Raw genomic sequence first — 16867 nt, 5'->3', positions numbered from 1 at the left:
GCAAGATTGTGACAGGGCGTCCGTCGCAAATATGACGAAACAACGGAACAAGGGACCAGGGAGCCAGGGTGGTGTGTCGGGTGGGAGCATAAAACGGGGGGGGGGAGGGGTGTTCTATCGAAGTAAGGCCGTCCTCGTGGTCCTGCACATGGTCAAAAGACTGTGTCCGAACGAGCCTGCAATAGTATGTCCCGGTTAGCTGGAGACTAGCAGAGGGCCGAAGACAGCCAATTTGGGTGCGGAACCGAAAAGGTCGCAGAAGTAGCTGTAGCGTGTAGCCACCTCATTTGCCGCCAGCATCCTACGCACGCTCACTCCATCCATCTCTAGTCGCAGCGCCGGCGGCAGCGCGTGTCCTTGTTTGGGCAGCAACGCTCCAAGGCTCCAGTTTGCTGGCCGGTCAGGAGCAGGGCTCTCTCTTATTTCGTAGCCGGGAGCGTGCAAACCCAAAGGCCACCATCACCGCCAGTGTCAGTGCCCACATTGCAGCGAGCCATGCCCACCTTTGCAGAGCGACAGACAGCTTCCGCAAACGGTGGCGTAATATGACGGTTCTGACACGGCCTATGTGCGAGCTGCTCGCCCGCCCTAACGTGATTGCTGCCCCTATCGATTCCATGGCCAGGCAGGGGGGATGGTCCGTACTCATCCTATCCATCGATGCGCCTTTGACGCACTGAGATTTGGTGTGCCAGCAAAGCCAGTCGTTCTCTGCCAATCTCCACCCGTGCTTGTGTCTCCAACCTCTTCCTCCATCCTCCCCCGTCCGTGGAATCCAGGTGCCGGTGTGCGGGCGTCTTCTGCGACCATCTTCTGTCGAGCACTTCGCCCATATCCAGTATTAGCCTTCCCTGTCTCTGGGATTATTGTCCCTCGGTGTAAGCACCCACAGAGTGTCCGTCAACGACGACATCGTGGGGTGAGTGTGTCCAGGTCACCTAGAGATGGTCGACCTGGCGAGGCCAAGAGCACCGACCCACTTCTAGGAATTGTGTGTTGCCCTCCCAGGCGGTATTACACCTCCCAACCCCAACTCTGTCTTGCAGGCCCACGATTTGGTCCCGACAGCCCAGAGGCTAACGGGCATGGCCGCAGCCCAAGAACCCATCCCACTGTTTTGTCGGCAGACGAGACGAGTAAGAAAGCGAGCTTTCCAAAAGGCCATTATGGTGAGAATGCCTGTCGCCCATACGTCCATATCGGTCGTCGTCGGAAAGCCTCCTTAAATTCGATGCCCCAAATCCTTATATTTCTTCTTGTCGTCCATATCTGCTTTTTTTCTCACCCTTTCGAAAAGGACAGCGTCGACATCCTCCTTTTGAAGCTTCAGCCTATTCCCAACACAATTTTGCCATCATGGCAGACAGGTAATAAGCTGCCCGCACTTACCCCCTTTTATCGCATCGTGCAGGCCCCAAGGCTGAGTAGGCAACAATTGTGATGCAGCACCGACCCAACCGTCCCGCTCGACGAGGTCTTCAACCAGACCATCACCTTTCACGACAGAGAGTATCAGCGGTATTCGCTAGAGAATAACGTGTACTTCTCACCCATAGATGAGGTATGACTGTCCGCTGATGCGAGTTGTGACGCGTCCATTTGACTCGTCTTCAAGCCGCAACTCCGGTGAGGAAAGCGCCCCCCCCTGGAAATGGTTTGCTGACTTTCCGCCGTCTAGGATGAGAGCGAACGGCTTCAAATTGCGCACGAAGCATTCAGAAAGCTGTTCGACCAGCGCCTAGTCTTTCCACCCATCCATAGGTTGAGAAAGATTCTAGATTGCGGCTTTGGGTCCGGATTATGGGCTGCAGAGGTTGCCATGGCACACCCCAGATGCGAGGTTCGTAATTTGCCATTTTTTTCTTTCCTACCCTTCCACCGGACGGTGCCAGACTAGGCTTTGAAAGACAGCTGGACTACGGCTCCTAGCCGTGGCCGACATGTGCAGCCAGACAAGATTCGACTTGCCGGCTTCCTTTTTCTGTTTATAATGTCAACATACTTGTTACTCCGTCAAGGGGTGTGCAAAGCAAGCCACTCGTTTGAAAATCAAATATGTCCTGTGCACACGGCACAAGCATGGCCGGTCCAGTTTATGCCACTGCCGGGAAGTGGGAAAACACCAACACAGACTGAATTGAGACTGATTTTGATGTCATAACAGGTGGTCGGCGTCGACATTAGCCCACACATGATACCGGACGATGAGTTGGCAAATCTTGATCTCCAGGTGGATGATCTCAATAAGAGGCAAGGCCCTAAAAACAACTTCCAGAATGGCACCCTCACATCGGCCTTTCTGACCAAAGTTTCCGAATCAGATTTACCTTCGAGACGGGCGAGTTCGACCTAGTACACAGTCAGATGGTGGCAGGCGGCATTAACGCGGATCGATGGAAACACTACCTCCGGGATATGCACCGGGTCTTGCGTCCAGGCGGCTGGTGCCAGATCGTTGAAGTTTACTTCCAGGCCCAGTCCGACAACGGATCATTAACAGATGGTGAGCAGGGGTTACATAGGTGTGACGGGCTAAAAGAGCTGTGCTGATCAAAATGGATATTGGAAGACCACGCTCTGAGGCGCTGGTCCAAGCTGTACCTGCAGAGTATCAGTCAGCACAAAGATCCACGGGCACCAGTGCGGATGGAAACTCTCGTCAGAAATGCTGGGTTCACTGAGGTTGAGACGACCTTTTTGCAGCTACCTATGTGTGCTTGGCCAACAGGTAGTACTCTCCTTGCATTAACGACAGGTTTGTATCCGCCCTCTAACTCACTTCAGATCCTCGCATGAAAGAAGTCGGAAGACTGAATCGAGACAACGTACAGAGACAACTGGCATCTGAAGCCATGTACCTTTTCACAGAAAGACTAGGGTTTGTGCACCCTGGCTGCAGCGTTTTTGATCTGTGTTTTGTTGACGCGGTTTTGTTGCTCCCTCAGAATGCCCTACGATCAGGCGCAGGTGCTCATCGCCCAAGCCCGCTCTGAAGCAGACAACCCGGCGATAAAGGTATGTTAGTCGGCACTCCCAAGAGGCACAAAAACAAATCACTGGCTTTCAGTGTGGTAGTCCGTCGTGGATGTGGGAGTAGCGATGACGTCGATTTTCAAGTGTCGGTTATTCGCTAATACAGGGTGTTTGATTAGGCGTATTTTCCGCTGTGAGTATCGATGCACACTGCCGTTGTCCATGCCATCGCTCTAACCATTCGCTCTTTTTCGGCAGGTATGTTTGCATAGGCCGGAAACGACGCTAGCCCTTGGTGACGCTATGAAATTGAGAGTGGCAGAAAGACGCAAGGAGACAGAACAAGTGTCTGGTTGGAGAGACTGGCGTAGTTGAAATGCTTGTGGGGCGGCGCAACAAGGTTGGGAGACATACAGCATTGCTCGAGCGTGCATGGCGGCGGTGTCCTTGTTCATTGGGGTTCAGGTATTGCTTTCCAGAGCTGTTTGAACGTTCTAGTTGTTTATGTTCCCTTTATGAAATGTCCCCGAGTTGACGATGTCCATGCACTGATTTTGTTGGCCGCACCCGAAAATGGTAACACTTGCCCCATACCGCTCGTTTGATGACTGATGCCAACTCTTGTTTCCCGAGTTTGCCTCTCCCGAATCGGTGAGGTCGTGAGGTAAATGCTCTCATGGCTAGCAAGAGATTGTTTAAATTAAGGTGGCCGAGTGAGCCGTTTTTTTTTCTCTGCCAGGATGGCGTGTTGTTCAGAGAAAGACACGTCCGAGAAAGCAAACCGCTATTGAAGAGGGGATTTCATGAGAAAGGACAACAGATTGACCGAGACCTTGGGCTGCAGAGGAGAAAGAAGAGGGGCCAGAAAAAGGAGGTAATATGGAAAACCGAATGGAAAAGGAAGATGTCCCGCTCGCCAAAGAGCTGTCACTAGTGCAAAGTTGCAAGATCGTCCCAATTAGGCAAGAACGACCATGATCGGCCGGCTTAGGCACCACAGCTAGTCAGGCTGGGTGGCAGGAGGGGAGTGAAACAGGCATATGATACAGAAGGAGCGAAACTGTCACACTCACCGACCTAAGCTGCAGGCCGTCCAGATGTACATTTTCTGACAAGAGAAGATTCCGATCGATGAAGCAGAAGCAGGACAACCAGCCAGCAGCGCAGCAGCAAGAGCTGTCGCCACGAGCTGGGCTGACCGTCCAGAGCCGGCTGGCGTTGAAGCGAGGACAAAGGCGACAGCATAGCTGCGGACATTCGATCTATACCCCAGGATCAATCTGGACATGCTTTTTGTCTTCTTTGTGTGAAACAGACGAGGCTAGTGCTAATATTGGAGCGCGTTAATCTCGAATTCCAGCAACGCCAGCGCTGGGCCCTGGTCCTTTTCCTTTGGGGCGGGACTGCCACTATGGCTCATTTGTGCCCAACAAGCAGCACATCTGCCACCGGTGTGTGAAGACGCCCCCGCGCCTATCAGGCGGCATGAACCTGCTGATTCGCCCGTGCATGCCGGCCGTGCTCAGGGTTCAGGGCTCAGGGCTCAGGGCTCAGGACCCAGGGCTTAGTGCTCAAGGGGATGTTGTACGACGGACAGGCAACGATACGCGTCTATGGATGGGCACAAGGTCATTTTGCGGATACCGGTGTGTGTGGAGAGGTGGACATGCATGCATGTGATGTGAGAGCAAGGAGCCGGTCTGTCGAGAGAGGAAGAGAGCGTCACGTCCGACAGGCTACGAGAAATGTGCAGAAACCCATGCGCTGCCAAATGCGGGAGGGTTGAGAATAGGGGCTGCCCAGAAGGTGACCCTGGCTAAACCTGTGTTCGGAGTAGGGAGCGAGCCGCCAGGAGGCCAGACAAGATACATGACAAGATAGTTATTCTGTGCCTCTGCGAGCGAGGCACGAGTATTCGTATACTCCGTAGGTCATGACGAGTGTGCAGAGCACATGTGGCCAATTTCAATCCATCCACCACGCTGAGGGGCGGAGGGGGCTATTTCGGGGCGAGGAAGGTGGCAGCAACGTGGCTCGCGGGATGAGGCCTTCGCGATGGATGGGGGAAGAAGCTTTCCCACGAGTTGCTCGTCGTACGGAGCAACTTACAATGGCTCATTAAACCGAGCGCTAACAGGGGACACCTGGACAGCTAGCGCCCTGGCGGCTTCCGGCTCAGGTCCGCGAGATAAACCTGCTGTCGGTCATTTTTGTCAGGTGACTTGCAGCGGCCGCCTTGTTTCTACTTTTGGCGGAATGAGGTTGCATGTGCTCGTACATGCAGCCCTACTCCGTACTCCTAGCTACTCTGTACGGAATATTACTAGCAATGCTGAGGTTGTCTATACTTTTGCTCTGTAGGAACACAGCCTGAACAGATGGTGTCTGCTTCTGATTGGCACAAGACAGGCCTGTGCTGGCAACATGACACAGGCCAAAGCGTTAGGCAGGCTGCCGAATACTCCATACGACACGGAGTTTTCCATGTTATGTGATATCTTGCAATAACCTGGAATCATCCCGGACCCAGACACCCCAGACGGCTCGGAAACATGCTGTTTGGACGTTGAAGGATCGCCGAGATGCTATTGTTAGCGCTGCAGAAACGTTGTAGCCGGCTCTCAGAAGATCTGTCAGCCCGTTGCCGCATTGTGACTGGTCAATTCTAGCGACGTTGGCAAGCAAACAAAAAAAAAACAGCACTAAGGAAAAAAGAAAAGAAGAACGGAAAAAGAAAAAGAACAACAACAGTTGCCCGAACCCAGAGAGCTCCGACCACCGAGTCACCCGTGCACACGACCAGGATCACGAAGAAAAAAAAAACACAAGACGTTGTCAGACGAAGAGAGCAAGCGAAGCCGCACCATCGACTCGTCCCATCTTCTCGCGCCCGATCCTCCAACGATGTCAGCAGCTCGATCGCTCGCGACCGGTCGGTTTGCCGCCGCCCGGCTCTTCCCTCGCACCTCGCCCGTGGCCGTGCGAGGCTGCCTCTTCTGCCGTCCATACTCGTCTTCCGACGCGCCGCCGCCACCGATGCTGGCCAGGCTCAAGGGCGACCTCAAGGCAGCCATGAAGGCCAAGGATGCCGCCCGGCTGGCCGTGTTGCGGTCTGTCCTCGCGGCCACGCTCAACGCCAGCAAGACGGCCCAGCCCATCAGCACGGATGCGCAGCTGGTGGCGCTGCTGCGACGGACTGCACGGGCATCGCAGGACGCCGCGGCCGAATTTCGCAGCGCCAACCGAGCCGACCTGGCCGACAAGGAGGACGCCCAGATCGCTATCCTCGAGTCGTACGCGCGCGAGAGCGGCATCGAGTCCGTCGGCCCCGAACAGGTCCAGGCGGCCGCAGAAGCCGTGCTGGCCGGACTGCAGGCCGAGCTGGCTGCTGGCACCGGCAAGACGACCACGGCCGCTGGAAAGGGCCTCGCGAGCGAGGTGATGCGGCGGCTGCTGGCACCGGACGGACCGCTGGACGGAAAGGATGTCGATAAGAAGGACGTGGCCGTCACTGTGAAGAGGTTGACAGCACAGGCATAAACAGCCCCCTGAACGTATCGTTACGCCACTAAATGAGAAAAAAAAACCCAATTCCACTCGCCTAAGATGGCTCTCGCCCTCACGAATCACACACAGCCAGGGCCTTGATTCGATGCCATGGCGGTGGCTCCTCTCCGACGCTTCACCAAAGGCTCGAGAGAGGCCTCCACAAGAACGGATGGCTGGCTTCCAGTCGGACTGCCTGCCGGTCGGAGCAGATGCTGCGTAAACCGAGATGGAGATAGGCGGTGCTGCGCAGGAACGCCTCCGGATCTCCCACCCAACAACGTGGATGGCGGACGATGATCACCGGCAGCTGTAGATGATTGCATCTAGAGATCAGACAGCCGACCCACACTGGCAGAAAGATGCGGATTGTGCTCCGTAGTTCCGCCGCCGCCTGAGATGAAGCTTTTTTAGGCAGAGAAACCGCCACAAGGTCGGTCTGCGCTTCCGATTCCATATATTCGGCATCCACGATGGCAGTACTCGTACACAGACAGACAGAGATGGCAGCACAGCTTGAGATCGGAAGAGAATAAGACGCTGTCCAGGGATAACGATCTGGAGAGGCTACAGAACAGATGGCTAGAAAGTATGTATTAAAGCAAACGCGTCACACCACGCATCATCAGGGTGCCAATCATGATGATGTACGCGCGGGACGGATGAACGGGATGCTGGAGCTCGATTTACCGCATCCTCTCTATCGGGGCTTCTCGTCTGCAAGAACGCGGCAGCGTCAGGATCTGCCGGCTCTCCCTTGCTTGCTCACGAGGTTTGTCTGTCTACTTCCACGTTTTTCGAGCTCAGAGTTCAGATGCACTGCGGCAGCCGTGGTAACGACAACATCGTGAGATCTACGAGTATTTGCACTTCACGATTTACGACTCTACATCTTGCAGGCAGCATCTCAAGCTGCTGCTTCCATCTGGGCGAATGTCGGATCCCTGTCCGCCTGCTGACAAGCTGAACATCTGCAGACACAGCCTCTGTCTACGCTCCCGAGAACCGGTTCTCGCCATGGCAACGGCACTGGCGGATGACGCAGCTGCTCACCGGTCCAAACCCTAACTGTGCGTTTTCTTTTCTTTTTTGTGTGTGCGCGCGCGTGCACGCCTCATGTGCCCGTACGAGGACGCAGTAGGCAATGCAGAACAAAATGAGTGGCTGTCAAGAACAGGCCATTTCTGCCTTGTGGTCCACGTGGCCTCATGCAAACACAAACACAGCATACATAGTACCACACACGCAGCTTCTGTCCACCGCCATATTCGAGACAGGAGACATGCAAATGCAGGAGACATGCAAGACATTCGGAGCCCCCCAAAACACGGACAAACAGAGCTCTGGCCGGGGAAACATTCTCGCCAGTGCTCGTATCATTCGTACGACTACGAGTGCGCGTAGACTTTCTGGAAGCAGGCCGCTATTTTTGAGGTGCCTGCCCTTTCTGGCCGGCAAGGCGTTCCTGGTCCTCGACTTTCTAAACTGTCTCGAATGCCACGACCGTCCGCGGATGGCCACGACGCCGGCCGTCCCATCTCTCGTGCTTTTGCTCGTTCCATCTCTGGACGACTGGTGGACGGACAATCGATGCAAACACTGGCTTGTTTTTTTTTTCTTGTTTTTTTTCTGGCGCCCTTACGTCTAGTCTAGCATTCCCACCCGGATTGTCTCTGCACTCTCCCCCGGGTGGCGACGTGGTTCGACAGCCGTAGTCTGACGACAAGTCCACCCGGAGAGGGTCAGGACGAAGCGATCGGGGCAAAAGTAGACAAGTCACCGAGCATGTATGAGCACGGATGGCCGATACAGGAAGAGATGCGGTTTTGCAAAGTCATAAAAACCAGAAAGACAAACCACAAGCTGGCAACGGGTGGACATGGTCGGCCGGCTGATAAGGTGGTGTAGCCTGACAGCCAACCTCCTCCCACTTGGCAGATGCACGAGATCGGCGAGACAGACAGGCGATGGACAGCAAAGCTGCAGGCAATCCTCCTCTCTGCTCGCTGTCGTCGTCCTAGCCGACCTGGCGCCTGCCGGCAAGACCTAGGCCGGACCCAGGACCTTCCTGCTGCGAGCAAGCTGCTGCTGGGCATCACTAAGTTAGCAGGCAAGACGTGGCTCGCGTCTGTCGCCACCGTCGCTGCGACGCCGGAAGGCCCAGCCGGTGCCGTCGGAAGCCCAGCAAGCTCGAGGCTAAACCTACGACGTACTCCGTACTCCGTATTACATAGTAGGATATGTAGGGCACGGCTTGCGCCAGAGACGCTTGCGAGGCGACAATGGGCTCCGTACGACCATGTAACAAGACCATCGTGTAAGCAGACGGGCTCGGCTCTCCGGCGGTGGAGACTCGGGGCTGTTCGTTCGTTCGGGCTGCCCCTATCAGCAGGCGCGGATAGCACTTGATCCTCTGCGAACCCGGACGGCCGGCCAGTCACGGCCGCCCAGGTGGGCTGGCCAGAAACGACGGCTTCCAGTCTAGAGCTGCTGCTGAGACATGGTCGCTGCAGGGCAGTGGAGAGGTGGAGAGAGCGAGCAGTACATAGTAGCTGCTGCTACCGCGTATACGATCAAAGCATCATCCGTACATGGAAAAAGGGCAGCACGGCCTGGTCGTATTCTCGCTGCTGGGGCGTATGGGGAACGAGACGGCGGCCACGACTGGCCGAGACGACCATGACAGATCAGACTGCATTGCCGGCCTGCAGGCTTGGTGGCATGGACATGGGGGAGGAGGAGACTGGTTCTCTTGGGCCTCCAGTTTTTGATATTCTCTTATTGGCCATGCTCCTCGCTCTCCTCGTGTTTGTCCCCTCTGGCTCGGCTTCATCCTGTCTTGCCGACGTCCAAAACGATTCTCCTACTGTGACCAACTGCCTCGGCCCTGGCCGATGGCTGTGCGTCCTTTTTCCCGTTTCTTCATCTACTGTTGGATTTCGGGATCTGTCTGTATCTCGCCATCTCACCACCACCCCCGTAAGCGAGAGAGGGTAAGGGCACGAACGTATAGAGTAAGCTATTCGTAGAGGGCAAAAAGACCGAGCTCACTGCGACCCCCCCCCCCCTCGCCCCCCGGCGCAGATCCTTCGAGACCATTCGTCGACCACGGCTGGTGACGTGTGGCTGGTGCTCGTGTATTGGAGGGTATACAGGATTTCTGTAAGAGAAGACGGAGTTGTCGGACATTAGCTTCCCCTTCAAAGGATCATGTTCATCGGAGCACTGACAAAAGCAGGCCAAAGAACTTGTTTGCTTGCCAATTGCGTGCAAGCTAAGCTATCTCGACATCGCAGGAAGGCGTGCAGAAAGTGTTCCCACGCCCCTCCCCCCCCTGCTGCTTTGTTGGCAGAGCGCGCGCGAAATACGCATTATCAGCTCGATATACGAAGCACGGCATGTTGCCGTGATAGTGGGTCTGGAACGGCGGTCAGTGAAGAATGCTGGAAGCCGGGGGGCGCTGAAGGAGACACTATTGGAATAGGAGGGAAAAGGAGGGGCAGCACGATACAGTTACGAATGAATCTGGCGACGGCGCGGCCGTTAACGTTACGCTCCTGCTTTAGGCAGTCGTTTCCCCCTGGTAGTGGGTGGTGGCCTGCCGGTGCAGCTCGTAATAGCGCACGCCACAGCGGTTTCCCCACTGGTTAGCCAGCTTCCATGCGCCAGAAAGAGGAGCCATTGTTGTTGTGCCCCTGTCGAAAGGCGCTGTGGCAAAGAGGCATTGCCGAGCGGCAATGACAGCTCGAACTGGACCAGAAAGCTCGTCTCGTACGCAGCCCCCAACTTGTCGTCTTGTCGGAAATGCACGCGTCTTATGACTCCTTGTCCGATGAAGAAGCCTCTTCGGGCTGGCCATGACCACGGCTGGGCGTCCGAGCCGAGGTGGCTGCCAGCTGCAGGCCGCAGGCGCCGTGTGCGACCTTTCTTTTTCCTTCCTCGCTTGTCGTTTTCCCTGAAGGGAGATGTCGTGCATGCTGGGCGGCCAATAGCCGGCGCGGTTGGCTTTTCCGTCAGGATGTCTCACTCTGCTACGGAGTACATACGAGTAAGATACGTGGTGGCCTCCCCACACTCTCGCCCTTTTCTCTTCCGTTCTCGCTGTCCGCTCTGCCCTCTCGCCGTCCTGTCGTTCAAGGGGTCACGTCGCACAGCGGACGGCCTGGTGACCCTCTGGGGCGAGCTCTGCGGCATGCCGTCCTGCGTTGTCACTGGGTGGGCACATCACATCTGCTCGGGCACAGGTCTTCGGGCCCGTGGGATTGCCTGGATGCCCGACCGTAAGGCAGCAGACGACGGATGTTGTGAGGCCATGGCGAGGGAAAGCGTGACAGTGGATTGTGAAGTGCTGTCGTGCTACAGACTGTAGATCTGAGCGCAGATAAGATACGTGTTCTCTCGTCAACTCTCTCGCTCGTACTCGTGCTCGTCCTAGTCAATCCCGTCTCGACAAGACGAAGCACCAGTACCGGCATCAATTACTCGTTTGGGAAGCCTGCTAAAGAGAAGCTAGGGAGGCCTGGGGCAGACAAACGCACAGTGGTTATCGGCTCCGCACGGCTGCGATCCTCTCCAGTACATTGTACCCTGGCGATGGCCTGTTTTTTAGTGGCTGGTGATTGGCCCCTCACTAGGCCCCGCCCGCGAGCTACAGGTGGGGTGGAAGCACCGTTTGCTCCATGCGCTTGCATGCCGGGGGCCAGCGGCCAGCGCTGATTGGCCTGACCAATGCATGCATGAGCCCGCGCCGTGGCTGGCAAGCCATCATTGGTGCAAGCGCTCGCTCACCGCCATTTTGCAAAGGAGGGACCGACAGCAAGAGCGATAGAGGGAAACAGGAAGAGAGGGACAGAGGGGACAGAGGAGCCAGAGGAGCCAGAGGAGCCAGAGGAGCCAGAGGAGCCAGAGGAGCCAGAGGAGCCAGAGGAGCCAGAGGGGACGGAGAGGGGAGAGGGGAGAGGGGACAGGGGGGAGAGAGGGGACAGAGACAGAAGGAACGGGCGACCAAGGAACGAGCAAAGGAGGAAAAAGAGGAGCTCCAAGAGAGAAGGAAGGACCACCACCAGATTCGAGGGGCTCTTTCCCTCCACTCGTGCAGATCTCGTTACTGCCCAGTCTCCGATTCCCCAAACCCATCAATCAATCTTCTACTTCGGCGTCCATTTTTACCTTGCCTTCGTCCTGGGTTCCTCATCAGCTCTTCTCCAGCATCAGATCGTCCGTATCAGCGAGAGCGAGACGGCTAAGCCTCGAATAAACAAATTCCCATCTGGCTACCCCGACCCATATCTTCCCCCATCGCCTGCTTCTTCGACCTTTTTTTTCTTTTCTTCTCGTTGGCTCCTCTTCACCTCAACCGAAACCCGCTCTAGGTCACGCACCAACCAGCCCTGATCGACCACCTTCGCACCCCTACCACTTTATCCTACCCCGGTCCCTACTCGCTCACAACATCTTCCACCTTTTCCAACCTCCTCCAGTTTATCTATTCCTTCCGACTTTTCTTCCAACACACACCCTCCTTCTTCTACACTCTTCCTCCCATATTGTATCCCCCCCTCGCCCCCCCCCCCCCCCCCTTGTGAACGCTCGTCTGCCGCTATCCCAGGATACAATCCGCCTCATGTCGTCGCTGGTATAGCCTCTCTCGATCTCACGCAGAGATCCGCCCGCCGAAAGAGCGGTGTCCAAGTACACCTACACCTACAACACAAACCGATCGACTCTTTCGTCAAATCCCTCTTCCGGTCTCCGTCCCTTTTCTCTTCGCTCCTCCCCCCCCCCCCCCTTCTCACCATGTCTTTTGACTACAACAACGCTGCCGCCGGTGGAGAGGCTGCCTTTATCGATCAGTTCTACCCATACAACACCTCGCCCGCCACCACATCGCCGATGACGGCCGCTCCCTCAAACGCCTCATCCGCCATGGTATCTCCCACAAATAGCCAGCAGGCGGTGGCCTGGGCAATGCCGTACGACTACACTACCGGTCCCGTGGCCCCGGTCGTGCCTTCGACCGTACAATCTCCCATCGAAGCCGCGGTCTCCTCGCCCGAAGACTCGCGGCATAGCCTTTCGCCCGGCCACATCAGCTCCGTCACGTCCAGCCCACCCCAGGAACTGCTCTCGCTCTCGCCCTTCCAGAATACAAATGCAAACACCCCGGCCATGCTGACCGAGTGGACGCTGCAGCAGAGACAGCGCCAGCTTCAACATCAGCATCAGCAGTTGCAGCAGCAGCTTCAGATCCAAATCCAGCAGCAGCGCCAGCAGCAATACCAGCAGTCGCAGAATCAGCAGGCCACCCAAGACCTGCAGCCCTACATGCAAAGTCAGGCCCTCATGAGCTTCAACCCCTTTGCCACGGCCGACTACCAGAACTCGGCGCTGACCTACCCCGCTGCCGCTACCACCACGTCCGCGCTCGACAGCCTGACGGCCTACCACGGCCTCCCTACGGTGACTGGTGCCGATGCCGCCAGCGCCACTCAGGCCTTGCAGTGGAATCTCGGCATGGCCAACTGGCAGGACTTTGATGCCGCTGCCGTTGTGATGCCGGCCATTCCCACCCACGGCCTCTCGCACCAGCGCATTGGCAGCATGACTAGCCTCGGAAGCAATTCCCCCACCGGCACCTGCATCGATGTACACTCGCTCGGCTCGAGTGGCGACATGGGCTGGGCCACGGTGGATCTGTTTGCCCGCATGGACAACTTCCCGCCGCCCGGCTCGCAGCACCCGCACGATGTCATCTTCAACCCTAGCCAGACCCTCCACCTGCGCTCCAACTCCGGATCCTCGCAGGCGCAGTCGGACGGCACCTCGTTTGACTACGGCAGCTATGAGGAGGTCTCGTTCCCGCCCCCGTTCTCGCCCTACTCGCAAGACTCGGACACCTGTCTGGACGGCTCAGGCAACCACCGCAACTGCTTCCACACAGACGTTCCCGCCGACCACCAGCATCAACACGTTCACCAGCACCAACATCAGCACCAGCACCGCCACGGCAACCCGCATCAGCACCACTCCCACGAGCTCATCAGCCCGGCCGCCGTCGTCGCGCCCATGCCTATCAAGGCCGGCACGACGTCGCATCCGTCTTCCAACCGCCAGAGTCCCGCAGCCGGGTCTGGTGTCGGCTCAACCGCAGCGTCTGCGTCGCCACCGGTGCGTCGCTCGTCGGGTGTCCGCAAGAGCCCCACGGCCCGTCCGTCCAAGGCGGTCGTCCGCCGTGCCTCCACCGGCAAAGACGGTCGCGTCGGCGAGAAGAAGGTTGGTCGCCGGCGGGGTCCGCTTCTGCCGGAGCAGCGCAAGCAGGCTAGCGAGATCCGCAAGCTGCGCGCCTGCCTCCGCTGCAAGTTCCTCAAGAAGACGTGCGACAAGGGCGAGCCGTGTGCCGGCTGCCAGCCGTCGCACGCGCGCCTCTGGCAGGTGCCGTGCACGCGCATCGACATCAAGGATGTGAACTACTTCATGAAGGACTGGAAGGCCGACTACTCGCGCCATCTGGACCGCGGCGTGTCCGTCTTCAATGTCAAGGGCTTTGCCCCCAAGGAGCGGCTGATGTGGATCACCCACGGCTACGGCTTCTGTCTGCCCATCATGGTCCGCGAGGTCTACGTGGCCGATGACAGCTGCTTCCAGATCGACTGGGTCGAGTCGCACCTCACGGAGCAGGAGCCTATCGAGTACGACGTCCGCACGGAGCGTCTCGACGTCGGCCAGGATGGCATCAGCACCGAGAAGCTGTCCGAGTACCTGGACCGCCACATTGACGGCACCTTTGAGCACTTTGTCGACGACCACTTTGACGGCACCCCATTCGTCACCGAGATCCTCAAGACGGCCCACCGCTACTACATGAAGCAGGGCCAGCCGGTCATCCGCAAGGCGCTCAAGCTGGTGCTCGCCTACAACCTGACCATGCACATCACCCTGGTTGAGCAGCAGGGCTCAGAGGAGCCGCCCATGGAGGGCCAGATCGACGACGAGGACTCCAAGTTCTACGGAAAGGTGGTGGCGCCCGTCATGATCAACTTCCAGATCAAGTGCGCCATGGCCGACATGTGGCGTGAGCTGCAAAAGGAGATCCTCGAAGAGCTGTCGAGCCTATACTCGAGCGTGTACAGCGGCGACCGTCTGAAGAACTGGCCGACTATCTTCATGCTGGCTGCCATCCTGCTGATCGTCTGGGAGGAGATGCAGTTCGACTGCCACTACCGCGTGCCTGATGCCGCCTCGGTCGGCAAGTTCTGCGGCGACATGGAAGGCACTCCTGTCGGCGTCGTCGTGGGCCTGTTCCATGCCATCTCGCAGAAGCTGCCAGCTTTTACCGACTGGGATACGAAGCGTCACGGCCAGGTGCTGAATAACAACGAGGCCGTGTGCGAGGCCATGACGGAGGTGCGGCAGCACATTATGAAGCACGGTGAGCAGGCCCCTTATCCGATTCAGTGACTCGTTTGCCTTCTAACTCTTCGCAGATACCTACCTCCGTGCGAGACCAAATAACACAGAGTTTGACCGCTACGACTTCGACTCGCTGTCGAACAAGTTCCTGTCGAAGCTGGTCATCCGGGCCAACTAAAAGAGATGTCCGCCCAGGCTGTTTCCGACATTCTCCCGTGCTTTTGTGACCTATTTCATTTGTTCCTTGTGACATTCAGCGATGGCGTTGCATCTTTTCCCTCTATCTCGCTTACCTCTCTCCGAGTCTATGTTTTGTTCACTTATGACTGGCTTCTTCTTGATTTGCTCGTCTGGTTTTCAGCCTCACCGCGGCATGCATCCACATGGGATGTGCCAAACGAAAGTATCTAATGATATGATTCACGCGGAAACGCCTATTCTACGTCTGCTTCTCTGGCTGTCTGGTTTCTGACAAGGAGTACGCATTTTGCCTGTCTCACTCCCCTGATTATGTTTACCATTTTTGATGATCTTGCCTGTCCCCCTTTTCTGACGATCACAAGGAAACGATGTATGAAAGAGCCTTTGACACCTTTTTGTTTTGCTATTTTTTTACCTATTTTCTTTTGTTGCTCGACGAGATGGACGAGACGACTGGACACGGAATAACTAAACCATGTTATGAGATTCGGAGAGACTTTCTAAAATGAAGTGACAGAATACGACGACAACTGTGAAAAAAAAGAAAAAAAAAAGGACGGGGGACGAGGAGTTGGTGCTGGAAGACGGGGATGGCATGGCGATGAGATGAGCTTTACAGCATGGACGGATGGGGAGGGATATGCGTCTGAAACGTGCATATTGCACGAGGAGAATTGGCGTTACGATACAGAGCCTCTTCATGAGAACCACAAAAAGACACGATAACAGACTGGCGAGCCTGCAGCGAGGGAGTTTGGAAGGGACGGACTTCGTTTTTCACTGTTCTTCTATTTTGCTTATGTTTGTTAGCTCGTTTCCTGGTTATTGACGACTTTTTTGCATATCTTGCCTTGCAGTGTGCCGGCTAGCTAAATGTATTCCTATCAGGGGGTCTTTATCGTTCCATTAACCTCACGCCAAGCGGGGCTTGGTTTGACCATGATAGCGTCCGTTGTCTGGTCGTAGACCAAGCACTCCGTACGGAGTATCCGTATCGCTGCGAACTCCATGTTGGGCTCCACCTCCAATGACGTCGGTCACCGATGGCGATAAGCATCTGACTCAAAGGTAAAATCGAAATGAGGGCAAAAAACGAAAACAAAAAAAAAATGCTATTAACCACGAAATGCTTGCTCTAAAAAAAAAAAAAAAAAAAAAAAAAAAAAAAAAAAACTAGAAACGAGGTTTTTCGGTGATGACAGATTTTGTCTGACAAGTATCGTCTGACTGACTCAGCTTGTCGCGCGCTGACCGATTGCGGAGTAAGTCGGGTTGAAGGCGAGGTGAGATATGTAATAGGAAGCCACGACCAGGCTAACTAGCGTGCCTGTGCGTTGCCCGCGACGCCTGCGCACTATCACGGCCACGAGCGCGCCTTCCGAGCAGGAATTTGGAATCGATGTGAAGAGCTGTCAATATCGCTGGAATCGACGGTATTAATTCTGATCTGTAGCGGTGACAGGACAGGCCGCATTCGTCAAACGAACGGGGCCTGCTTCGCTTTCCGTCCACTAGGCGGTCTCGCTTGAAATGTCAGTGGCTGGCTTCAGGCAACAGTCTCGTAGTGGTACCACGGTGCCTGTGCAACAAATAGTGCAAATGAAAGTACATGTACACTCGTTATAAGCGGGTCTTCCGTATGATTCACTACAATGTGCTCGTACCTTCCAGCCCGGCAGTGTTCGTGCGGCGTGATTGGCCAGGAACGTAGCGGTCTTTATCTCTACGTTACTGCGCC

At 56.2% G+C, this 16867-nt stretch overlaps 4 protein-coding genes across 4 annotated transcripts; 3 read left to right on the top strand and 1 right to left on the bottom strand.

The window, feature by feature from the left end:
* Positions 1–5877: 5877 nt before the first annotated feature.
* On the top strand, positions 5878–6513 carry CMQ_6339 (uncharacterized protein; the record flags this gene model as incomplete). The annotated part of the gene is made up of 1 exon (XM_014315404.1): positions 5878–6513. One exon carries the CDS (start codon positions 5878–5880, stop codon positions 6511–6513), a length of 636 nt encoding a protein of 211 aa, XP_014170879.1.
* Positions 6514–8457: 1944 nt separating this feature from the next.
* Positions 8458–10085, top strand: CMQ_6143 (uncharacterized protein; the record flags this gene model as incomplete). Its single annotated transcript, XM_014315208.1, has 2 exons — positions 8458–8810; positions 10004–10085. The coding sequence occupies 2 exons, from the start codon at positions 8458–8460 to the stop codon at positions 10083–10085; spliced, it is 435 nt and encodes a 144-aa protein (XP_014170683.1).
* A 249-nt stretch (positions 10086–10334) lies between these two features.
* On the bottom strand, positions 10335–10713 carry CMQ_6420 (uncharacterized protein; the record flags this gene model as incomplete). Its single annotated transcript, XM_014315485.1, has 2 exons — positions 10335–10474; positions 10566–10713. 2 exons carry the CDS (start codon positions 10711–10713, stop codon positions 10335–10337), a joined length of 288 nt encoding a protein of 95 aa, XP_014170960.1.
* Positions 10714–12315: 1602 nt separating this feature from the next.
* On the top strand, positions 12316–15106 carry CMQ_6208 (c6 zinc finger domain containing protein; the record flags this gene model as incomplete). Its single annotated transcript, XM_014315273.1, has 3 exons — positions 12316–12698; positions 12852–14947; positions 15003–15106. 3 exons carry the CDS (start codon positions 12316–12318, stop codon positions 15104–15106), a joined length of 2583 nt encoding a protein of 860 aa, XP_014170748.1.
* Positions 15107–16867: the final 1761 nt, after the last annotated feature.

The sequence above is a fragment of the Grosmannia clavigera genome (genome assembly GCF_000143105.1).
Source record: "Grosmannia clavigera kw1407 unplaced genomic scaffold GCSC_167, whole genome shotgun sequence".
In the NCBI taxonomy this organism is placed as follows: domain Eukaryota; kingdom Fungi; phylum Ascomycota; class Sordariomycetes; order Ophiostomatales; family Ophiostomataceae; genus Leptographium; species Leptographium clavigerum.
The sequence above is the reverse complement of the archived record's forward strand: the minus strand, read 5'-3'. Positions and strand labels throughout refer to the sequence as shown.